At 42.4% G+C, this 25,624-nt stretch overlaps 1 protein-coding gene across 3 annotated transcripts in view; it reads left to right on the top strand.

Annotated features, from left to right (window-relative positions):
- Nucleotides 1–25,624, top strand: part of CAMK1D (calcium/calmodulin dependent protein kinase ID) — a 230,979-nt gene that overhangs the window by 82,763 nt on the left and 122,592 nt on the right. For all 3 annotated transcript variants that reach the window (XM_032985872.2, XM_032985871.2, XM_032985870.2), the window contains exon 2: nt 17,479–17,610. In XM_032985872.2, coding sequence (XP_032841763.1) covers nt 17,479–17,610 — 132 coding nt within the window. The remainder of the gene's footprint in view (nt 1–17,478; nt 17,611–25,624) is intronic.

The following is a 25,624-nucleotide window of genomic DNA, read 5'->3' as shown; positions in this document are numbered from 1 at the left end:
TGGGGGTTATTTTTCCCTTCTTGAATTGGAGTTAAAACTAAACGGGCAACTCTGGAATCGTAAAGCTTCCTGATGGTGACTGCTCTGGGTCTCTCCCTTGTTCTTCCAGTGCTTGTCAGCCCTGCCCTGGGACAGATAAACCTCCTGTGTGAAGCCAGCTGGGTATTTACGGCTCCCTGGCAGTGCTGCTGTTGCAAGGGACTGGTCTCAGTCCATGCCTGTGGGTTTTGCAACATGTGAGTGGGTCGAATCTATCAAATCTGTTTCTCACTGGGTAAACACTGCTTCGTGGTAACGTCCCAGGGACTGCTGACACTGGCTGCGTTTGAACAAGTGACCTCCCGGGGAAAGGGGCCCTCAGCAGTTTTATGATTAACATTTTAATGGCATACTATCAGGGAACTTTTTTTCCCAGGAACAAATACCCGGAAAAACCCACATCTTAACTGCTACTCTGGTTGGAGCTGTCACTGCATATTTGTTAGGTGTGCTGGAGGCTGTCCAGGATCCAGTGAGGAAGAAGAGGTTTTCCTGGAGCTCACTGAGGTCCTCCCTTATCACTGGGAAGGGAAAAAACTGCTTGCATTATTATGCCTCCTGTTTTCTGCTTTATGAGTTCAGGCTGTTGTGATTTACTGGATGATGTGTGGTTGGGTGCCTCTAGTTTATTGGGTTTGCATCCTATTCTGGGGTTGGGATTGACAGGGTAGTGCACAGCCTAGGTTTTGCTTGAGCTGTCAGAACAGACCTTGAGCTGCCCTGCTGTGCTGGTGGGAAATTAGGTGCCATCCTTCATATTTACATGCCATTTGAGGAGCAGGGGTCTGCTCTAGGCGTAGGTGACATATGTAGCAGCAGCCAGAGACCATCCCTGGCCCCACCATTTATTTACCCACTGTGTGTGCACCAGAAGCGTGAAAATGGACATGTAGGAGCTTGTCTTGGGGGACAGAAGTGGACTTCCAAAAGGCATCAGATACCTCCCTAAACCACCTTCCTAGTAACAGCAGGAGCAGAAAATGGGTAGCTTTCTAAGGGTTCCTGCCCTTCCTCAGGGCAGCAAAATTCAATCTGACTTACATTGCCAAGAAGCTTTGAATTGACTTTGTCCTTAGCTGATGTGACTCAGCATACCATAATTCAGTATAGCTCCATCAGTGCAGTAACTCAGGTAAGTACCAGGAAAGGACCTGGCCCACAGATAAAATAGAAATAATATAGAAAGCTGGGGATGAATAATTTCAGAATATAGATGTAGTCATGGTAGTAGTAATAATAATAATTTTTTCCCTAGTGGGAGAAAAATAGACCTTTCATGGTTGTTGTGCCTGGAGCTATTAAATATGGATGAGACAGATGAAATGCTGCTTCTCCTATTACACAGAAATGAATAAACAGTAATTCTCGATCACTATATGCATCTCAGGCTTAAAAAATCCACAAAAACAAGTTAAATATGAACACCTGCTAACATTCGTGTATGATAAATGCTACTCCAAGGCTTTTGTCAACAAAGAGAAAAGATTTGCTTCCTTATAAAGACTGTGATGGCAACTCAACCAAGGTGTATTTATACTGCTAAAGTTAGGAAAACAGGTTCACTGTCAAATATGAGTGTCCAATAAACAATTTTACTTGACTGTCAGAGTCTCTGATTTGATGATTCTGCTGGTTTACTGCAGATTTAGTAGCATGTGATGTAGAAAGCAAGAAACACTTCTGAAATTTTAGATTTTCATAGCGAGATGGGAGGGAGTGATGCCAGCTTTATAGTAAGTGTCTTTTTCCAGGGAAGAACTAAGGTTTAGCTCTTATGGATGATACACATGTGAGGACAGCAGTCTGTGGTACAGGAGAAGGGGAGAGATAAAGCAAAAGGTTTAGGGTGAAAACAGGCTGTGTCTGCAGTGTGATCTGGCAGCACGTGAAGACGGTCTTCCAGTTCTTTAATGGATGTTGGACTGGGACGCCCTGGGGTTTGTCCGCTTCATACCCTCCCTGCCCTAGTTCCCGTGTATTTCATACCTGTGGCAGCACTGCCTAATCCCATGAGGATGTTGTAAGGATAAATACACGAGAGGTTTTGAGGTTTTGGGTTATTCTGGCTGAAGGGATACAAAGGAAAATAGTTGCATGCCATTTAAGATGTTTTAAGTCTTAGGATGTGAGCTTAGTTTAATTGGTAGTATCTACCTTCTAATCGTGCAAAGAAGGGACAACTGTTATCTGCAGTGGCAGTACAAGGCCCATCATATGATTAATTTAAAGCAGGAATGAAGGAAAACAGGGCTTATATTTATTCCAAAGAGATCAGTCCAAGAAGATCACAAAGGCCGTTTCCTCTGTGGGTATGTGATGCACCTTTCAAAGCTGTGTTTTCCCTGGACATCTCATGATAATTCTTTGTTGGTTTAGTTCCTCTGAAGTCAGAGGCTGTCTTTACTACTAGATGGCCTGACTGGGTTACTTAGGTGAAAATGCTGTTGTTGGAATTAGATGGTATTTTACATGAATTTTTCCTTGCTTTTTGCCATGGGTTAACCTAAAGAAGTTCCCATTTGTCTTAGTGATGGACTTGACTCTCCATCCATTTTAAATGTTCATTTTTTACCATGAGCTGCTGTCGGCTGCTGCTGCCACTACTGCATTAATTGACCATAAGAATGGTTGTACTGGGTCAGACCAAAAATGCAGCTCATCCAGTGCCCTGTCCTGACAGCCAATGCCAGATGTCCGGGGAGGAAAGTATAGGTCAGCATTTAACAATAATGTAATTATTATAATACTGTTAGTACCCCCCTAGAATTCAATGAGATGTGTGCAGGCGTTTTCTGAGACACAAATGGTGTCTTTAGTAGTCTGGGATGAATTTTATCACCAGTATTTTTACAGTTGTTTTCTGAATCCTTCTTAATATCCACTGTGTCTTATAGAAGGAAGCTGGATTAATAGTTTTGAAGTGAGTCCTTGCTACCTTTACGTGCTGTCACCTCATCCTTGCGTTGGAAGGGACAGTGATCACCTATCACTTTCCCTGCTCCACTCAGAGCTTTATTCTGTCCCCCTCAGTTTTCCCTTCCAGGCTGAAAAGTCCCAGCTGATTCAGTAACTCCTCATAATGGGGCTGTTTCATAGTTTTGACCATCCCTGTTGCCCTCCCTGTTTCTGTCATGTCCTGCAGGCAAGGAGAAGAATCTCAACAGCACAAAGCATTTAGGGTGTGGCAAACTTCTTAGTAATCCCTAACACTGGGTATTAAATGGATATACATTTTATTCCTTGATGTTTTCTGTCTTTTAAGCAGTTCTTTATTTGTGCAAGAAGCTTCTCCTATTCCCAAACAGCTCATTTGCTCAGAGATCCTGTGTTGAGGCACCCTATTGAAATCTAAATAAACTACATCAACAGGATTTTCTCACCTGCATGCATGTTGATCCCTCCAGAGTACTCCAGTATGTTTGTGAGTCCTGTCTTCCCTTCTCAAAAGCCATATTAGCTTTTCCTCAATATATCATATTCTTCCAGGTGTTCAATAATTCCGTCTTTTGCCAGAAGGATACTCTTCACTATAGTTTTTGCTGACCTACTGATGTCAGATTTATTAATCTGGAGTTCCCTGTAAACCCTGAGTCGTTCCTTTGAATCCCTTTTTAAAAACTGTGTCACATAAACTGCCTTCTAATTTTTGAGTATCCATAAAGCTTTAAGGGAGAGATTTCACCCCTTGTTTAGAGCTCCAGTGTCATGCTCAAATTCCCCTAGAATGGGTCAGTCCAGTCTATAACCCCTTCTACTAACCTTGTAAAGAAGGTTGCTGGTGTAAGAACCTCCCTGAACTTCTCTGCAGTGAGCATGAATGTCAAAAAGTTTGATTTTTTTTTTTTTTTTTTTTTTTTTTGCTATAGCCAGGTGGGTTTATTCATGCTACTTCTATACTTGATTGCTTCCTGGTCCATCAGCAACCTGAGTAAACACTTTTGGCTTTTGATATGTGCAAAAAAGTCTTTATTGAATTTCCTGCCTGGAAACAAGTTGCCTGGTGCAACTTGTTCTTCAGATGCTTTTCCCTGCCTTTTGAAGTTTTTATATTTTACCCACTAGAACTTAAAATCCATTTTTGTTTCCTCATTTGGACACATAACTTCTGATTTTGAGGATGCTGTCTTCTCATAGTTTCTCTTGCCCAGCTATTTGGCCTGCTAGACTTCTCTGTTTCTAGTTTCTTTACATGGGATATATATTTTTTCTGAGTTTCAAGCATCGATGTTTTTAAACAGTCCTTATGCCTCCTGAAAGTTTTAACTTTCCTGGTTCTCTTAGGACCTTCTCACTTCTTGTTTAACAATTTTCCTCATTTATATAGTTCTTCTTTTAAAATTCAACATGACATTGAAGATTTAACACAGTGTAAGAGGCTATACCTCCTTTCCTAAGAATTTTGGTTTTGTCTCATGTATATCCTACTATAGGTTGAGAGTTTCTTGCCATGGAGAGTGAAAGGGAATCCAGTTCTTGCAGACTCCTTTTGCTGGTTGTTTTGCTGACTCTCTAGTCCTGGTTTAAAAACCCCTGCAGTATATTTGTGTTTAAAACCCATTGCATGACATGGGAAAGCAGTTGGTTACTTAAAAAATTTAAAATATGCTTTACTAGAGACTTATGGAAATAAATTGTCAAGCAGCAAATGTAAAATGGACAAACAAGAAAAGCTTTCTCATATAATTTGTACTCTGTGGAGCTCAATTCTACAGGAGACTATGAAATTGAAAGTGCAAATGGGTTGAAGAAAATGAGTTACACAGATTAACAGAGGATACGTAGCTAAGACATGATAGGTCAATGTAACTGTCACTTGAATAAAGATCCGTTTTCTGGATCAGGCTGTTGGAGATAAGGTGGGGGGAAGTTTTATGCTGCATGAGCTCCATTTCTTACACTTTTCCTTTAAATAACTGTTAATGGCTATTACTAAAGAAAGAACCCTGAACTGGGGAGACCCTGTTGCTTAACCCTGTTGAGCATTTTTTGCATTCTTTGCCCCGATAGAAAGGATACGTTTAATGAGCAAGCTATGTGAGTTTACATATCAGGATCCGCAAGTCTCCATTCACTTGGAATCAGTTCTCATTCACTTAGAAATGGAAATATTTTAATGGGGAAAGGGCTTTGTTTCAAAGAGAGCATAAAGTTTCTAATCAAATTAGGCTCTTACTCATAACAGAAAGCAAAACTGTTTTCCCCTAGGTATCATGCTTTTTTTCTGCTATTCCGACAGTTTCACATACATCCTTTTGACCTGTCATGTTTTAAAGGACTCAAAGCTTATTTCTTCATAGTGAACCTACCCATTTGATCGTGATAGGGATAGGCACTGTCTCATTTTGATCTGTTACTAAAATGACCCTAGGGATCGACTTGTGCACTTCCTGTCAGGGTTAAGTGTTCAACCCTTCCTCCTGTCCAATCCTTTTCAATGACAATAAACAGGAGCTCCCCAGGAGGTAAAATTTCTGGAATCTGTCTAGCTTTTTTTCTTTAATCAATTTTTAACCTGTTTTTAATACTTTGCAGCCCATCTCTTCTGTGGGTTGGCATACCAACCACAGGACATCTGTACCACACACAACTCGTAGCAGCTTTTACCAGCCAGACCAGGCTCAGCTTAGCTCCTCAACTCACTGCCAGTGGCCTGCTGCTTGCAGTATTTTGGGGAATTGGCTCTCAGATAACCTTTACAGTGCATTCGCAGAGAGATTCCTGCAACCCTGCCTGTTCCTTGTCACTCTGCCAGTGCTCTCATGCAATCTTTCGGGGGGACTTCCATCTTCTGGGGTGCATGCCACCTGAGAGGATAATACGCTATTTCCTTTTTATTCATGTTTGAAATTATGCAACAGATTCCAAAGAAACACAGAAATGATTGCTTTCAGGTGTGAAGAGCTGTGTTCCCCTCTCCCCACCCTCATCCAAGCTCATGGGGCATGCTACAGTGCTGCTGAGACCTGCTATCCAAGGTCTGGGCTGTGTTGTCTGGACCCGTGTAAAGGCTGAGAAGGGTGGTGGTGGCAATTGTCAATGTGTGTGTAGCATGTCAACCTGAGATGAAAATGAGTTCTGAGAAATTTCATTTTTAAAAATAGGTAGAGTACGTGGCCGTTGTCTCTTAGGAAACTCATCATTGTATTATGAGACTGTAATGTGCTGTGATTACATTTCAGATAAAGGGAATCAACATTGCTGTCAGATTGTTTCTGCTGAAGTTTTCCAAAACAGTAGGTCATCCCCATGCAGCAGTTGACTTTGGTTGGTATTTGTGAGCTGGTTGGGGCACTGAGATGACTCCTCCTGTGCTGTTGCACCCTGGAGAATGGGAGGTGAAGACTAAGGCATGAGTAGCCCAGCACTGGCATGTGTTTGTACTGTGTGCTGAGGCTGCAATCAGAGTCTATCACAGTTCTGATGAGTCAGGTGAAGCTCAGTAGCAGCAGGTTGCTTAGGCAGATCTGGAGGACTTCAGTCTTAATCCCCTTACCAGGGTTGGTAAATAGAGTAGTGATTGTTTTCTATGCAGATTAAACAAATTGCTATTAAACCAGGAATCTAAAGCCTTTTTATGGATGCTATGACAAATATATCAATGCCTGTCTCACTGCTGATGTCTTCCATGGACCATCTCAATGACTGATGGCTTCCATGGACCAGACTCAACTCTTTGGTTGGGGAGGTCCGTCCTCCTTTCAGATGAAATGCAGGAAACACCGCCACCTTTTCTCTGCTGTGATTCTCTAATGGGCTCAGCTGCTTTGGTGCAGATCTGCCATGCTGGAGGGACTCTTTCCCTCATGAAGCTGTCTTCTGCCATCATATGGGCAAAGCAGTAGAAGGCACGGATGGTTCCCATCCTCAGAGGACAGGATTGCTGCATGTTTTGTTGGCCTCTTCTGCTGTTAAAAGCATAGGATAAACCCAGAGGACCTCTGTTGCCAGGCCTCTTATGCTCCCTCTTTCATCTGGATCAATGCTCAGGCTTGGCATGGTTTGGCTGGAAGCTGGTGCAGCTCCTTGTTCCTCACATCTCATGGGGAATTTAATTTTGGAAATATCAGTATATCTCAGCATAACTCTATGACGTCAAAAAATGTTCCTTCAGAGCAGTATGAAGGCTCATGACAAGAAGTTTATGGGAGGAAAGTTGTGTTGGTGCTCTATTTTGTGAATAACCTCAGTCTCAACACAGCACATTAAACATAGGGCCATGGAGAAATTCCTCATCAACAGCAGCTGAAAGGAAAAGCTTTTTTTGCATTGAGATTTGAGTGAGAATGTCTGGGGCTTGTATACATAGAAAGTGTGTGGCAGTTCTTTTTGCAGAAGTATCTGGGTTTCAGAAGTGCCTGGTAACTTCTGTACACAGTTACACTGAAATAACCTTTGCCAAAATGTTTATTTTCAAGCTTGCTGGTTACTAGACAAACCAGTTTGCTAAGGTTTCTTAATGTACCTCAGCTCAGACATGAAACTACATGTGGGTACATGAGTGAAGAGGCCGGGGAGTAAGAAAGCAAACACTCCTCTAATGTTTTAAGAGGTGGCCATTGGAAGTAAGGCTGCAGATGGACCTGTGGATATCCTGCGATGGGTTTTTCTACCAGAGCTCAGTTCTGAGCTATGAAACAATTTGTATTGCATTGTACTAAATCATGTGTCTGTCTCTTTTTTTTTTTTTTTTTTTTTTTTTTTTTTTTTTTTTTTTAATTCTAAGCTACAACTTGGAGTGGGCGAGGATAGAAAATACATATCATTTTTAGTCCAAATATTTAAAATAGATATGCAGGACGGGATGGATGTGTAACAACAGGATGAGAACAAGCCAATTAGAGTTTCATAGCTGCACAGAAGGGCACGCTGGGAATTGCTCAGCTGTGCTTGTGACATCTCTGCACCCTGTGGCCTCCTCTTTCAGTGGCTGCTCATCACGTTCAATGTGAGCACTTCCTGACAGGGGGGTGTAGGTTGGGTCTAAATGATTAAACTGGAAAAGGCAGAGTCTAGGTGTGCCTTGGTTTCATGGTCTGATTAGCTAATCTAAATTTGTCCTTAGAATAGGCAGGAACTATGCTGTGATTGTGAGTGTAGAAGCCTTCCAAGTCCTAGTCCTACTTTCGTTTTGAGTATGTGGTTATTCTGCATACTCAGGTCCTGTGAGTTGGGGAGGAGATTTGTCTGTCTTAACCTACAAAGTGTTCACACTGTGGACATCTTCATCTCTCCCCCTAGGCTCCCTTTGCCCTCAGTCAAGATCAAGAGATGTATTTAGGGTGCGGCTCATCTGACCCGTGTTAGATAGTTACCCCAGCACGGCTGTATTGGCCATCTCTTAGCTATAACAGGAGCCATGGGGAGAATAGCTTAGATGTCAACAGCACACTTGTAGATGTGGTCAGAGGACTTTCATTCTGGGTGTTCAGACCCTGGTTTCTCTTGAAGAAAGACCAGATCCTAAGGCTGGAATTCATCTAACTTAATTGCAGCTGCCTGATGGGCATCTTGGCGCTAATGTCTGGGCATCTTAGATGATCTCTTTGTCCAGAGTAAGGCAGCAAATGACTTTTGGTTGACAGCGTTTAAGGATTCCTACAGAGTCATAGTGTGCTGCCCTTGGTATATTTTTGGATAGCATGTAATCATCTGTTGCAGATGCTTCTCTGAGTACAAAAGGAGTGTGCACTTTTATATTATGCAAAGTTGCCAGCTTTTAAAAAATTAAATAACAAGAATCGATCCATGTGGTTCCTGTTCCTCAGGACCCTCATCTGTAAAATGGTCCATACAGTTCATGAAAGACAGGCTCGGTGTTTGAAAATCACAGGTCAAGTAATACAATCATTTGCTCACGATCACTGAGAAAGACCACCAGAACTGATAGTCTTTGCTTTGTAGAGAGATAAATACCACCAGAAGGAATAAGGTACTGTGCAGACTTTGGCAGCTTGGATTTGTGAAGTTCCAGACACCTTTAGGCAAAACTCCTGGCTAAATGGGAGCTTCCCGTGTTTTAGACACAACTGCAAATTTATTTGACCTTTAGGCAGTTGCTAGTTTCATCATCCTTCTGTTTAAAAGGAACATAGGAATTGTTGCAAGCAAAACTATAGTGTCTGCACTATCTTTGCTTTGTTTTAGAAGATGCAATGCCACCTAGTTGTTCCTTAATTGATCCTGCCTCTTGGAGAGTGCCATGGTGTGCCAGATATTTTCTTAAGTTTCCATGTGGAGGAAGAAGAAGAAACATGCTTTTTCAAATTGGTGTAATCTGCTTTATATGGCCAGATAAGATGTCCAGAAATCAGATGTATTGTAATAGACCCTGCATATATCAGTGTCAGAACAGGGAAACACTTTGAAAAAAATTATGGAAATCACTTATGCCTCAAGAAAGGTTCGAGGTCATTATTAGAAGAAAGGTTATTTCCTTGTGAGAATACTGCCATCAGATAAACCCTGGAGACAATGAGCTCCTTTTGTCTTATAAGATGAAAGTGGAAAAAAGGTACTTAAATATTCACTTTGGAAAGAAAGCGATCATCAGTGGAGAAAATAAACTGCTTAACAGCTCATTTGTGAAGTTTATAATGGAAGGAAGAGCTCAATACAGAAAGCTGTATGTTTTGCTTTTGATTCTGGATAGCTTTACTGTGATTGTGGTGGAGGATGTAATATAAAGGTAGTAGGCCTTTAAAGACAGTACTTTCCTTTCTAATAGGGGTCAGGATTAATCAGAAAGGAGCAAACAGTTCAGGAAAGAAGAGGACTGTAATAACAAACATGACTGGGGATCTGTGCCGGGCTAGTTTCCCTTTTTAGCATTCATGCATCACTGTCTCAGAACAGACTGCATAGCATCCTATTAAATTAGCATACACCAGGCAGCTAAAACAAATTAGTTCATCTCAGAAAGGAAAGAGATTCTGCAGAAACTTTTATTTTTAGATAAATTTCTGTGCTTTATGTGGTTTATTCATCTCTGAACCTAAGTTTTATGGCAGTGAAGCCCGTATGCCTCACTCTGCTCTGCACGTAATGGCTTGCCTTGCCTGGGAGCCTCCTTGGCCTTGTGCTTCAGAGCCTTCACCCTGCTGGTGTGTGAGCGGGAGCGCCCCAAGCACCGCAGGATTTCTCACCCGCGTGGCTGGAAGCCGTCCCAGCTCTGCTCTCCTGCCTGCCTTGCAACACAGGTCTCAAATGTGGAGTTTCCCTGCTGGCCCTCAAAGCGGGAGCTGAGCTGGCTCGGTGGTGGTGGTGGGCAGGGAGAGGTGCTCTGGGTGCAAGGGAGCAGTGTGGCACCTTTGCTGATGCCTCACTACATCATGTTTGAAGGAAGGGAAGGGCGTTTCTTAGTGGCAAGGTGCACTAGTAGTGTGTGCTGTGCCCTGCTGTGATCTTGAAATTCATCCTGGAAGAACTAATTTCAGCAATAGAATGCTTTAAATGGTTTCCAGCAACTTTTCCTTGGGTGAAAATGATTGTTGCCCATTAAGAAGGTGATTGTGTTCTGGTGAAGCTGGTCCAGGGGAAGAGTCAGGGGTGTGAAGGAAAACACCTTGACTATATTGTCATTATTTCATGCTTTATAATGTGCAACTTTAAATTGGTGTTTTCTGACTTCATAGAAGTCTCTCTCTTCTAAGTAGCTTTCCTTTAAGCAGCTGACATGTATTTTCAATCTTAATTGTATTTTTTTGTGTGTTTTGTTTTGTTTTGTTTCCTGAGAGTATAAAATATTGAGTAGCTAAAACAGAAGAAATGATAAGCCTCAAATTGGCATTAAAATTCTTGCAGCTGACCCTGGTGACAAAAACTGTCAAAACACTGAGCTGTTGTTGTAATTGTAGATAATAGTACTCCAAGAAATAGAAGTTAAATCCAAACACTTTTGGTGACTATGCGAGATGAAAGCTTTGTGCTGCTCATTCTATTGCAGCAAGTTGCTCCGTACTGGAGGAGAAAGAAGAAGCTCTACCTGAGATATGATATTGTTGGGGGTGTCTGTTATGGTTGTGGCTATAAGTCTCAGCTGAAACCTGTGTACTGATGTGGTTTCTCTCTCCCAAAGATTATGTTAGAGGGGGGAGCAGGAAGGAGGCTGGAGAGATGAAGTCTGGAGCTCAGGATGTGCTGCCCATCCCTGTGTGTGGTGATTCCCAAGTTCCTCTCACACTGGTGAAGCAGCTGCTTGTTGGAAGATCCCAGTGATCTTAATGTACCTTCTAGCTTGGACAAAATGCTGAGGGTATGGGCATTGAGCAGTGGCTCAGGTCACAGAGAAACATGAGTGGTCCAGAAAGGAGCTCCTTGCTACAGGAACACGCAGCAAAGAGTGTTTTTTGGACCTTGCCATTGTTGTTTGTCCATCAGGTTATAGCAACAGCATTTTGGCACAATTGGAAGTGCTGTTCATCATCTGTAATGGGTAATAGCAGCCCCAGGCATCAGGCATCTCCATGGGGATCAGGATCAGCCCTGGGGAGGGGAACCAGTGTCAAACATAGCCCAGGGAAAGGCCATGTCTGGTGTTATAGCAGACACTCACCGAGCCCCAGGGTAAAATACAGCATTTTCACTTGTGGCTGGGTGGCTTAGTGGGAGTTAAATGAGCAGCGAGGCTGAAAATACTATTGTTAATGCAGTGTTTGATCAATGAAAATAACTAGAAAAAGCATTTGTCCTCTAAAGAATAGATGGCTGCAAACAGATTAGGAAGCATGTTTCTTTTCCTGTAAATTTAAGTTCAGCTCTTGGGAATGTACAGGGATATTTGACTTCTGCACTACCTGTAAGAGTCCCCAGAGCCTTCTCCTTTTCTCTTGACTGGGTAGAAACACCCTCTGCACTTCTGTGTTCTTAACTTTGCATTCAGATGTCGCTGAGCTATTGAAAATTTAATTGTAAATTCATTTTCAAACAGACCTCAGGACATTCATGGACATGACTTTGCGGTAAAAAAACTTTATTTCCAGCCTTAGTTTGGGTTTATGTTGGGATGGGTCTGGAACTGGGGAGGGTGAGGATGCGTATACAGAAATGACTGAGTAGAAAGTGCAATATAAAGAAATAGAACATGACTTATGCAGAAAAATGGCTTAGTAGAAAATTACTTTGTGGGACCAGAATCTCCCTGGTATGTGCTAGTTACACAGAGCTTGAGCTCATCCCACAGTTAAATCCTTGAGGTCCATGGGAGAAGCTGTGAAAATGCCAGAGAAGATTATTTCGCACCTCTGTAATGCAGTTCAAACTCACCTTTCTTTGGGGAGTCAAGGAGCAGAATTGGTATGTGTTTGCTGAAGCCACGCTACAGGAATGACCTTATTTCATTTGGGTGGTCGCACTTTGATTCAGTTGGTATCCCATCTCAGGGTGACCTTCACGGTGGACATGGTATATTTTTCAAATGATGAGTATTCGCTATTTTTTTTCCCATGGTTTGGCTGGGGCAAAATACACAGAAAGACAACTGGGTTATAATTAAGAACATTAGCTATACACAGCCCAAAGATGTAAAATCTGTTTCCTGACTATGTCTGCTGATTTAGTATGACAGAGCACCTGCCAATGCAGTGGAAAAATGCTCAACATGGAGGTCTCTGCAAATGGAAAAATTAAGTTTGAACCCTTCATCAACTCTCTGTCTTCATTTTGTCAGTATCTTTGTGACAGTAATTTTTTTTTGATGAATGACAACATATTTGCTATCATGGTATATGTTGTTCATTGTATTTCAGAAATTAAGTGTTCATATTAAATTATATTTCAAACAGATGAAGGAAAAAGTTATACGGCCTTTATTTTGCTTTGATCTGCAGGATGGCTTAGCCTTGCAGCCACTGTTTTCCAATAAAATATCCAGTCTGTTTGGGTATGAATGCTGTACATATTCCAGTGTTAATCCTGAAATCCTAATCTTTAAACCTAGAATTTGCCATTATGTCAATGTCACTTGTCAAGTCATTTAACCTCTCATTCCTTCTGTTACATTGTTCCTATTTCATATAAAAATGATCTAGATCATAAAATTATTCCATGTCTTAATCAGAAGTTTGAAAAGAGTCAGTCCTCTAGGGTAAATGATAACATGGTCAAAACTTTCAAAAATAGGTTGTTGCCACACACGTATTTTGGCAGCTGAAGGTGGCTTAATTTTGCAGAAGTTTCTTACCCATTTCCGCCACTGTCCTACTTTCTCAAAACCATGACACATCTTTTATTTGTCTGCTATAATCTACAGGCAGGACAGGGAAAGCTCCTGAAGGGTTTTGAAGCCCCTCTTCAGAGGGGTGAAGTCTGGGTCCCCAGGCATGTTGGAAAGGTTGGAATAACCTCCTTCCCAGCTAAAGGGAATGGGACATCCCAACAATTGCAGACACCTTTAAAATCATAACTTTTAACCAATTAACCTATTCTCCTTTTTTTTTTTTCTTTTTTTTTTTTTTTGTTAAATCTGTATCAGAGTGTGAGTAAACTTTTTTGGACCATATATTCTGGGGGAGAGGAGAATAAAACTCCTTCAGATATTTTCAGAGTAAACACCTTCCTCTGTATTTCACAGAATAAAAAATATCCCTGTTTGCTCATGTCCTTCACAGAAATTGTGTTTTTCCATGCATGAAACTTCAGCTAAAATGTCATAATTCAAAATACAAGATTGTCCAAGAGGTTTCTGAATCTCTTTCTGGCTTGGTGTGATGACCATGTAGATACTGGCATATGGGTTGCAAATGATGGGTCTTGGAAACATCACGTCATTATGCAGACCATACAGTACCTTGCAGGAAATGTGGGGATTTAATCCAGAGCCCCATCTGAGCTGCAGACATGTAGCATTCTGGTTGTCTAACATCTCCCGTATCATTTTTTTTCCCCCTCTTTATCATGTAACACTGCTTGATGATGCTTAATGGAAACCATGTCCTTCTCACAAAAAATCCTGTCACTTTGGTGTAAAATTCAACATTTTCCAAAACCAAACATCTTTATTGAACTTTGTACACAATCAATTTTTAACCCTCAATAAAGAATTATAATAAATTTGTATAGATAAATTTCTTCATTAATGTCCTGATTTTAAAGGCCAGAGTAATTCTTTAGGGGAAGAAATTGTCTTTAGCAAGCCTGCCAAGTTGGTAGTTCTGTGGAACTTTTTTGAGGAAGCAGAGAATTTGCTGTAGGACATATTGCTGTTAGCAAGAAAATGAGCAGTCTTGTCTTTCTGACTTTCCCTCTGTTATTTATCTATTCATGTGTGAGTCAAGAGGGGTTTAGTGGGGGCTGGACTGCATCATTAAGGGTGGATGAATTCAGTTATGTGTTTGAAATTGTGACAGTTGCTTGCCCATATATTCACTATTATTTCTGATTCTCCCCTGACTCCTGCAGACTCCAGAAGTGTCTTTGGTGCCTTTTCCTTGCTGATTCTCCTTGCTACCATTTCCTTCTTCTTGTCCTATACAGTTTGTTCCTCTCAGTCTGTGTTTAGCTCTTTGATCCCTACCTGCACCTGTTCCCTCCCTTCTCTTTCCTTCCAGCACTTCGCTTATCTTTCTTTTGTCCATTGACTTGTTGCTTTTCCCCCTCCTCCTTGCTCTGTGAACACATATATAGCACACAGGACAGTGCAGACTGCCTAGCATCTCCCTCCTGCCTTCCCAGCAGATCCACCCCAGAGCTCCCGACACCTCGCCTGCGGGCTCTTCCCAGCACCAGCAATTTCATGCCATGGCCTCATATAAAACTTGACGTAAAAAAGCACCCTGTCAGTGCCCAGGGTTGACATGTGGGTGAACACTTCAGCTGAGGTTCAGCTTATTTCATGCTTTAATGAGAAAGGTTGTTAAGGAGATATCAAATTGGTTTTTATGAGTATTTCGGAGCCCCTGAAAAAAATTCATTTAAATTCACAGAGGCGGTTTCCAACTATCGAACACCATGGCTGTCCTGGTAAGTGGAGAAGGAAATCCAGCAAAATGGTGAAGCCAGGTGGAATAGAAGCATTTCCAAAGCTGCCTTTATTGCGTAGATGGATATAAAGGGATTTTCTTTATTTTGTTGTCTGAGAACAGCAATGAAATCCAGATTGGGATGGGATCTCTCTGTTTTTTTTATATTATCGTAAACGCTGGGGGAGCTGTGTGATCGGTAAACAACTGTCATGAATGTGCTGCTTTTAACAGCATTTAAATGAAGTCAAAACGCTTGTTCAAGACACAGCTGGAGTGAAGTGCAGTGTTGAAAGCTTAAGCAGATGGGGCCTAAGGGGTTCATGAAATATAGCTGGGAGCAGTTCTGTGAGTTTCTGAGCACCCCAGTCTGCGACTGAAGTTGATAAGCACTGAGAGGTCTTAGGGCTTTCCAGTAAAAGGATTTTATTGCGGTTCTGGTCTGAGTGTCCCAAGCATGAGGGTCAGGATGAAAGCCCCATCTGATGAATCAAATGACTATGACTGTTGATAATAGCAAAGCAAAGCATAGGTCTTTAAAAACACTTTGGGTGGTTCGACTGTGCAAGCCATTAGAATCAGTTGCGTGGACTCTGTATTGGAGCCCATGATGCTCTGATGTGCCATCATAGATTATACACGAAGCAGAAAACAGCAACTTGTTCCTGTACTGAGAGTGGCATAAATGTGGTCAGACACTATCATTTTTGGTAAAAATGAGGCAAAACATTCTTGGTTCAGAAGGTCACTGCCACATGTAGACAAGCTGTCAAACATCCACCGTATCAGCTTGCAAAAGTCTTTTCATCCATTCCTAAGCTTCCTGTCACCATTTCCCTGTTGCTGCTGGGTACAAAAGTGGTTCTGGATAAACAGGCACTTTCCAAAGCAGCAGCCTCTTCCTTTTGTTTATCCATTTATCCACAGGCTTAATGATTCACTGGGTCATTTCGCAACTCAGGAACTGTTGGTGAGGTCACAGCCACTTGGTTGTGTCATCTAAGTGCATGACTTAAAAAGGAAAAACCTGGCCAGGAAATGAAATGCTTCTGTTTAGCCACATCTAGATAAGCAGCAGTTGTGGGGAATGAAAGTCAGAGAAAGTTGGTGATAGCCAGATGAGACTGTGATCAAACATTAGTGTTTTTAAGAGCAAACTGGAGTGTGGTTGTGTTTGCTCAGACTGCTCCCAAGATTTTTTCACAAAGCACTACATAGAAGAGCAGAATAATCTACCGATGGGGTGAAAAAAAAAAAAAAAAATGAAGAAAAGCGTCCTGCCTCTTTTTATTTTATATAAATAAAATATGGTCCTTCAACTGGTGGATCCTTCAGCTAGTGTGATCTAGTCAGACAAGTCCTTGCCTCTGATGTCTGTTGGACAAAGCAGCTGCTTCAGGAGGAGGTTTTGGTGAACAGGAGCAAAGATTTTCTGTTCCTTGTCAGGCCAGTGCTCTGTCTTGCCCAGTACCTCGCTGCTAAACCAGTAATGAGCACTGAAACATTAGACTGGCCCCAAATGCCAGAGCAAAGGTCTGTTCAGACCAGCATTGTCTGAATGATGCTCAAATTCTCAGAAAACACTGTGAGAACAGAGAAAAAAAAAAAAAATAAAAAAAAAAAAGGTGCATATAGCACTGACTGTAACATTTTCCTGGCTTCTCCTCAGTAAGATCCAGATGCTGTGGAAGAAGCGATGAGAGTGCAAGAAATAATACACTGTTATGGAATAACCTAATGAAGGGGAGGCACTGCCCACTCCTGGCAATTAGTGACTGGCTGCTGTGATGAAGTTTCTTTATTTGTGTAATCCTCTCTGGGGTAACCACAGGGAGGCTGCTATTAAGGCCAACGTTTGGACTTGTGATTTAATCCGATTCGTTGGCTTCAGCGATTACACACAGAGCCGTTTGTGTTGTGGAATAACTCTGTGTACATAGAGAAATTCTGACGCTGTTTCCCTGCCTGAGTCAGGGTTGAGCCAACGGTGAGGAGATACTCTGGGCTGCCAGGGAGGGCCAAAGAGGAGGCCTTAACCTCTTGTTGTCACTGACAAACTGGGAGCACTCTGGGCACTGGTGCAGCATTTAGTCCTAGGGACTTTGCTGCTATGTGAAATAAACATCCTAAAACTTCAGGAAGGGGGAGAGTACATCATCCATCAAGTCAGCAGCCGGACAATAGTCCATGCCCCTGTGTGTGGAAATGGTGCTTTCTGATTTTCAAGCTTTGCTCACACCTCTTCTGGACTATGGTTCTTTATTAAAATTGTTGTATTTGGTAAGCCTTTAGTGTTTTGTGTGAATGTGAATGACTACATATGTTTGTAAAGGCAAAGAAAGATGCTCATAGTGCCATTGCTATGATTAACAAGAGCAGCTATCAAAAGACACTAGAAGAACTAGATTCGATGGTTATGTTTCAGTTAACAGCTGCCAAAGAAAAGACACCACTTAAAACTGGGGTTTTACTTTTCTTTTTTCAGGGGTGCGTTCTCTGAAGTTGTTTTGGCTGAAGAGAGAGCAAGTGGGAAACTCTTTGCAGTCAAGTGCATTCCCAAGAAAGCACTGAAGGGGAAGGAAAGCAGCATAGAGAATGAAATTGCAGTCCTGAGAAAGTAAGTATCAGACCTTCACTTCTGCTTCTTTGCTTCGATTAAACGCCTGCTTTTAAGAAGCAGGAACAGTGGTTGACAGCTGTGACTGACAGGTAGTTCAGCCCATCACAGGCAGACAAGATCATCTGAGTTTAAATGATGCTGAACATGTTTTGAAAAATGCTCTGGTTTCCTTTTCTATTAATTTAGCCAGATGACTGCAAAGTGGGAAATAAGAGGAGTTAGGCTGGAGTAAAATCTATGATGCCCTGAAAAGACCTTATCCACTAATAATGTCAGCAGTTGGGTCACTGGCTTCTAGGAGAGCAGGAGCAGGGTTATTATTTCCAAGTGCTTAAAACAGTCTATACACTAACTGCTCTAAAACAAATTAGGCATGCTGTGGATTGTTATAGGTAATGTTGTCAGCCTGTAGCATTGAGAGGTACCCCTGACACTTCTGGAAGTGACTTCCCAGGGAAACTTCTGTTGTATCAGGGTTGTCCATGGTGTGTAATTTTCTTCTGACTGTGGTTGGAAGATGTGGATAAGAAAAAGTCAGCACAACTGCTATGAATTCTGTGTGTGAATTCAGTGTAGTCATTAGAGTCTTGATCCTTACCTCTTCCTCATTCTATGCCCTAAAGGTAGGATTCATGTCACCTGACTTAAGACACTTGGATCTGAACTTGTCACCCCTGACTTTCTTGCTAAGTAATGGAAAGAGATTGATAACTTCAGGATTGTTCATGTAACCTGTTAAACTTCTGAAAGTACCTTTCTACTCATTGAATTATAGATAGTACAGTTATACAGAAGCCTGGGTTGGACTGGGGCAATCTGATTCCTGCTGCACTGCTGTCCCTAGTGGGACTTCTTGCTCCAGTTGTTGGTCACGTAGAAGCTGATGGCTGATCATCTGGGCACCATGTAACAAAACTGATCCGAAATCTTTAAAGCTAACTAGATACTTCTGAACTAAATGTTCAGACAGCCAAAGCCAAAGGAGCAGGTTCAAGGGCCAACAGCCATCTCAGTAGGCAGAGGAGAGCCTTTTCAGTGGAGGGACATAAATGGGGCTCCAAACAGCTACAAGCATTTGTTGCAGTTGCCTTCCCATTACTGGACCCATATCAGCTCAGTACATTGTAAACCCAGTGATAAATGCAGCATGTTGTCTTGCTGTGTAATGTTATTGAGAACCTGTCATAAAGCTCAACCAGGTAATTGTGGCCAATAACTGGCAGCTTGAAACAGTCTTTGTCTATATGGGTTTGTCCCCTGATACTCATGTGTGGGTATAAGAGCAGCAATATTGGCATGTAGTAGGGATTGCCTTGCATCAGCCTGGAACCTAAGCTACTAGAGCAGAGAAATCATTTAGGTTATTTCTTGCTTCTGTGCTGTGAAACATTTCTGTTCCCTGCAAACAATTTCCTGAGAAACCAGGAGGCAGCACCCAGGCTGTGCTATTCCAGCTGCAAGGACAGGAGCATGAGTGGGTGGAAAATTCCTTAATTTCATACAATTAGATCTACTCAGTTTCTTGTCCTATGCACTTTAGGACCTCAGGAGAGATTTTTCCTTTTTTATCTCCTGATGCCTACTGCTTAGCTGTTGCTAATACACACTTTACATGTCATTGTATTTATTCTGAAAATAGACATCTTTGCTAGCAGACACAGTATTGAATTTGTATATGCCACCAAGGAAACGCTTAGAAAATAACAAACTGGATCTGCCTACAGTTGAGGAGAGGGGATATCAACCTGTTCCTCTGTTCAATGAATCCTCTGCTTCAAAAGCTGCCAGTAAAAATAGATTTGAGAGGTGGATTGGATCCTGAGCAGCTGTTGCTAAGCTCCAAAGGTATCTAGGTGTAATTGCTTTTGTTTCTGGTAGCTTAATACTAAGTGAGGATGGCTAGTTTGTGTGTTGTCTAATTAGCGGGTAGGATGCCAGAGCCCTGGGCTACCCTGCATGGCTGTGAGATGCTTCAGCCTTAATGTGCCATGAACAACCACTTCTGAAGAGGATGTGCACAGAGGATGCCTGGCAGAGGGAATTGGTCCCTGTTGCCTGAGAGGAAGATGCAGAGCCACAGAGAATGAATGCAAAGCAAATATAAATGTGCATGTGTACTGATCCTGGTCTCCCTTTCTGGTTTTACATTATGCCTTTGGGGAGTGCTTAAACTCTGATGGGATAGAAATCCCAAAGGGCACCGTGCCTAGCAGAAGTGCAAGCAAACTCCTTGTGATCCTTTAGAGAAGGATCTCTTGTCTGACATTGGACTTTCTCCTCCTATGTTAAACATTAGAATTTTGTCTTCCTCCTGATGAGGTACTTGATTTCTGGCAGACATCTGCCAGGTGCTGTGAAATGCAACTCTCCTTGAGTTCCCCTGGTTGTATGTCAAATGGGGGTCTACTGAGGAATCCTGAATATACTCCGTGCAGCCTCTGCTAGATCTCAGGTGAGTTGCTCATGCCTCTGTATGTGGTAAGCAGGTTTTTAGGGACAGTCAGAGACTATGTTGGCCATGTCCAGGACTGGTACGCACAAGTATCACACGCACTTTGTACCCTCAGGCCACCTTGATGGAGGTTTGTCCCCCTGTCAGTCCTGCAGGCAGATCTGGAAGAATCAATATGGAAAAGGGTTTGAATGATGTCATGTGTTGAAGTAATTTTAAATAACATTTTAAAAATTCAGGATTATAGTTTCTACATGGAGTGCTATAGGAAGCAGAACCTGGTGATGAAATCATGAATCCAGTGACCAAAACCCTTGGGTTCTCTCTCACTTCTGCTGTTGACTTCCCATATGACCTTCTGTCACAGTATTTATTGGCTGTGAAACAGCCTGTATTGAAAAGACTTTAAAATAAAAAGTTTTACCTGCAGTTTGTTTTGCAGTCATTTCTCATGTCAGCAGACCCAGGAGAGTGGGTGCGAGAAGGGAGGTTTCTGGGCTGGGCTTTTAGTGTGAAACATCTGCAGGTTCCTGTCAGTCCTTCTGTGTGTTTCAACTGAAAAGCAGTTGGAAGTATTAATCAAATGTTCTGTGTTGAGGAAGGTCAGCAGTCCCCATGTGAAGTACATGGAAGGTAGGAGATTTTATCTCTCTGTCTGTGGGCTTGGACACTCTTGCTGCCAAAACAAAATGACACATTTTAGAAGCGATGTTCTGCTAACAGAGGAACGAGCTGCCAGCCAACTGATCTGCATGTTTGTGTGAGTGCCAGAGTGAATCATACATACTCCATCATTTTATTTTTCCAGCCATGGCCAACAAATCTGTTCTTAAAAAAGAAAAAAGGCGGAAAAGCCGTTAAGTCAATATTTATGCCTAGCAACCTTAACAGGGTTCTTCCAATATGGACTCTTTTGTGTCCCGTGGAAATCCATGGCAACATTCCCTGAAGTCTCGAATGGGTGGGGATGGAGTGGGAAGGAGCTCACTGTTGAGTGCAGTGCTGGGAGAGACTGAGTCTGCAGTTAATCCAGGAGCCTGAGCCCAACAGAATTTAAGTGTGTGCCTAATTTTAGATGGTTATTCATTCCAGTGAAATCGGTGAGTAGATTGAGTTTACCTTGATAAGCTCAGTTCTAAAGGGATGCTTCAGAGCAGGGTGAAAGTCCCACTAGGCACCTGTGTCTCATACCATATCAGGAGGGGAGTTTTCTTAATGTCATTATGTGCTAGTGCACAAGGATTGCTGTTTCTTCTAATTGTGTGCTGGCTGCCTGTAGCTGGACACAGGGTAAAATACTACATCTCATCACAGAGTCAGGTGAGAAGCTGAGCTGCGTCATTTTTAGGCATTAAAATGTATTTCTTCTGCAGTGGAAAATATGCTATGGTTTAGAATCTGTTTGAGGAAGAAAACTGAATCTCTAGGACAGGACTATCACAGCTCTTAGTAACTAACCAGCTGTGGGGAGTGACAGCACGTCATCACCTTCATGTGACACAAACTTTTTCTGACCTGAGATGTGGGGACTTTCATAACCTGCTCTGAAAGCAACCATTTTCTGGTTTTGAGCAGAAAAGTAAATGCAATCCTTTCCATTGTTTGCTGTAGAATAGAGGAAATTTCTTCCACTTACGGTAATTGTGCAGGTGTGAACAGGCTGAAAGATGAATCGTCTGTTAGATGGGCTCCTGAAGGCAGTAGGTGGTGTGAAGTGTTGGACTGCAGAGAAATACCAGTCTGAGGTTCTAGTTAAATAGAAGAAAACCAACCTTGTGAGAGTCAGACAGAGAGAAATATGCCTGATTTGGGTTTTTTTGTGGTTTTGTTTTTTGTTGTTTTTTTTTTTTTCCTTGGTTATACCACTATTTATCACAAGAAATTTTCTAGCTGCCTGGGTAATACCGGCACAATCATACAGATTCAGTGCTGAGTCAGAGCAAAGCAAGAGGAGGAACAATAAACTGTGCGTAGCCCTGCACCCAGGTGTATTGATTACTTAATAGCAGTAATGTGCACAAATAACTGTCTTGTTAAACAAATTCTGTTTAGCTAGCAAATCATGCTCTGCTTTAGCTAGTTTCTGCTGAACAGGGATTTTAAAAATAATTTCTGGACTATTTAGGTATTTCCTACTCACACCCCCTCTTCTTTACCCTCCTAGGTCCTCTGGGAGAGGCACCATTAAATTCCTTATTACAAATCAGAGCCATGCCTAATTGCAGACTGAAGCCACTTTTCCTGTTAAACGGCATGATCAAACTGTTTCTAGCAGGTCAGCTAAAATTCTGCCAGTGCTTTCCATTCCCATTTCCTTGGAAGACAGGGGGACTGGCTGTTCAGGCGGTGATTCATGCCCAGGCGGCTGCCTTGCTCCTTATATGCCTGCATCTACAGCCAGAAGCTGCTGCTATAATAAGGAGCAGAGAAGAGAGGTGGGGAAGCATCCTCTTGCAAAGTCAGGGAGGTCAGGGCTGTACCCATCTCAAAACTGAACAAAAAACGGCAATGAAAATTTTTCCTGAAGTGGGTGACAGTGTGGGTGTTCCTGCTCTCCCATAAATCAGATGACGGCCAAAGAGGCCCTTTGCTCCATTTCGGGAGGTAGCACTGTTCCTGACATTAAAGACACCCTTGATAACAAATGTGGAAAAATCACCCCTTCTTAAAATTTACATGAAGACTAAAAGGGTAATATAAAAAATGGTACCTTTTTGCTCCTTTTCAGTAGCCCATTGACAAACTCCCCCTAAAACCTCTCTGTCCTAGATTCTTGTCTCTGTAAGGGCTCATCCCTCCGGGGCTAACCTGATAGCCTCTAGAAAGATTAATCCAAATTTAGTTTTGAAACCTATTAGTTACCTCTTATTAAACTCTTCTGTGCAATTTAACTCAGAATCAAAGGCTACATTAATTCTGAATAAAATTAGCCAGGCAGAAGTTTAATGTGCCTTAACATAAATTTGGGCATTTAGTTAATTCAGATGAGTGTTCCTAAGTGACTCTGTGGGACAGACCCATCTATTCAAGCCATGGCTGTCTCTGGGTCAGAAAATACAGCCCTTGCAGGCCTGGATGGTCCCATACTCCAGTTTCCCAGTCTGGAGGCCCTGCTGGTGCCCGCTAATGCTCTCCTATGGTAATTATTTTTCTGTGCGAGGTCACGCAGCTGGAGTACAGGGTCAGCTGAATTGAAGAGGAGACACTCAGATCCTGTGTTGATAAGTGCTAATGTAAAAGTAATGGTAATTAGATTGTGTAGCTGAGGTACAAAAATCTGTTGGATTTAGGTTAAAGGGGTAATGACTAATTACCTCTTTACACCCCAGCAGTAAGAACTCTTTTTCCTGTGAAGAAATGAATGGGATGTTCAGAAAGGAAAAAATAAAAAAAGCACTTGGCATCTCTGTCAGGTAACATTATCTCTCTGAAGCTCTGCTTACCCTATAGACAAAACAGGCTTGCTGCTTTTTTTTTTTTTCCTCCTTTTTTCTCTCCTCTGTGAATAATGGTGAGAAGATAGGCTGCCTCAGCAAGAATTGAAGAGACAGCTGGTTGTTATATTAAGTAATCACTTTCAGAGAAAGCTTTTATGTAGATTTACTTGTTAAAACCTGGCTTGCTCATGCCATTGCAGTTGTGCTGGGGTGACAGAAGGCTGACTCTGCCCTTCCCATGTGGCCGTGCTCCAAGTCCTGCCAACTGCAAATCCAGGGCATCCCAAAAGCTGGCTCCCAAGAGGGGCCCTGTAGCCCTAGGGATGGCTCAGTTTGGGGTGCCTGGGTGTGCAGCTACCAGTTAGGGGATGATACCCAGTGGTACCATTAATGATGTGGATTTCAGTGGTAGAAGCATAAGGCCCTTCCAAAAATACATTTGTTGGCATCTTGCATGGATACACTTCATCATTGCCCCCATGCATCTGCTGGGCTGACCTGGGTGCCTGGTGGTGCCCACCCTTGGAGCCACCCTTACTGCTGGGCACTACTGCAAGTATCCCTGCTAGGGAGGCAGGTTAGACATGGAAAGGAGCCAGGATCTACAAAAAGCTTTAGGGTAGGGGGACAGTTGGGCATGCCTGGAGGCTGACATCAGCTTTAGACCATGAGATCATCTCCTGAATCAAGGAGATGCGGACTGGATGAATTGCCCTTCTCGGGTTTCAGGCAAAAGTGAATCTGACTCTATATATGTGGCTATGGCACAGGACAGTTCTGCCTTGGCACCAACAGTCGACTTCTTGTTAAGCAAATAATTTTGTTGCAAAGAATTCATGCGAGTGAAAAAAATGTGAAACCTGAAACAAAGCTGACACCATTTTTGATCACTGAGATGCTGGAAACTTTGCAAGGGAAGCCTTTGCAGCCAGGACTGCCTGGATTGTATTTCATGCTGGATTAGATGTAAGCAGATGTAGGGAAGCAGATCAAGGCATCTTAAAAATCCTAAAATACATGAAATGAGAAAGAAAAATCCCTTCTGAAATAATAAACACAAACAAAATCCCTTGCATCTGCTCTGGTCTTACACAGTTTCATTTACATGCAGTGTGCTCTGTAATAGCTTTAGCGGCAGTGCGTGGCATTTCTGTTTCAGCCTGCCTTCATGCTGTGCGTTTGCAGGTAGTTGTGTTCCTTCAAGTAGGTTATAGTGTGATAAGTTATTTCACTGTATTTGCTGGGTGACAGTGCAGCTGTCCTCTCTTCTGGGTGGCAATGGTTTACCAAATTTCCCCTGCATAACTGTTCTTCAAGATCACCCCATACCCTGACTCAACTGAAAGCATAACGTATCCATGTTGGGAGGAGGGTGCAGGTCCGAGGGGATGAAAGTACATCATCACTCAGAGCTCCAGCTTGGAAAATAATTCAATGTGTTATGGAAGAAACAGCTGCTTTATGGAATAGTTTCTCAAAGATGCTTTCAAATTAGCAGAAAGGGTTTTTCAGCCTTATCTGGAGTTTGCTTCTGCACCAGATGTGTGTTTTATGTGGACCCCATTCTGTGCATAGCTGGAATAACAAAGCTGGGGTCCTTCCAGGGCTCTTAGCTAAAGAACAAGAATATATACCCTATTTTCCAGTGTTTATTACTCAGGAAGATGGTTACAATTGTGTTTCAGTGGTACAAGTATCTGATTATATGCATCATTGTTACCTGAAAGGAAAGAATTGTTAAGATGCATAAAGACTCTTTAATAAGATCTAACAGTTTGATAAATGACTCAGCTTTATATCTGGATGCATAAGGTCTGTCTTTGTTACACCCCCATGTTAAAGCTAAGAGTTATCTAATTTGCAAGCCCGTGCCTTTGCTTTGGGATTATGGAGCCCCCAGAAGCTAAGGTGGGTTAGTCATTGTATGGGAGGACATGCAGTTGTGGGACCATCCCAAACCACGCTAGATGTGGGCAGCTGCAGGTTGCAATGGTGCTGTTCGAAGCCGTGCTACAACGCAGTGTTTAGAAGATGCAGGGTTTTGGGTGGTGCAGCAGTAGTAGGGAAAGTATTTTCACAAGTGCTTGTAGCCCAGACCTTCAAGGATGTGTTGGTGCCTAAA

The sequence above is a fragment of the Tyto alba genome, unplaced genomic scaffold (genome assembly GCF_018691265.1).
Source record: "Tyto alba isolate M040663 unplaced genomic scaffold, T.alba_DEE_v4.0 Super-Scaffold_2, whole genome shotgun sequence".
NCBI lineage: Eukaryota > Metazoa > Chordata > Aves > Strigiformes > Tytonidae > Tyto > Tyto alba.
This window is presented reverse-complemented; position numbering and strand designations above follow the sequence as displayed.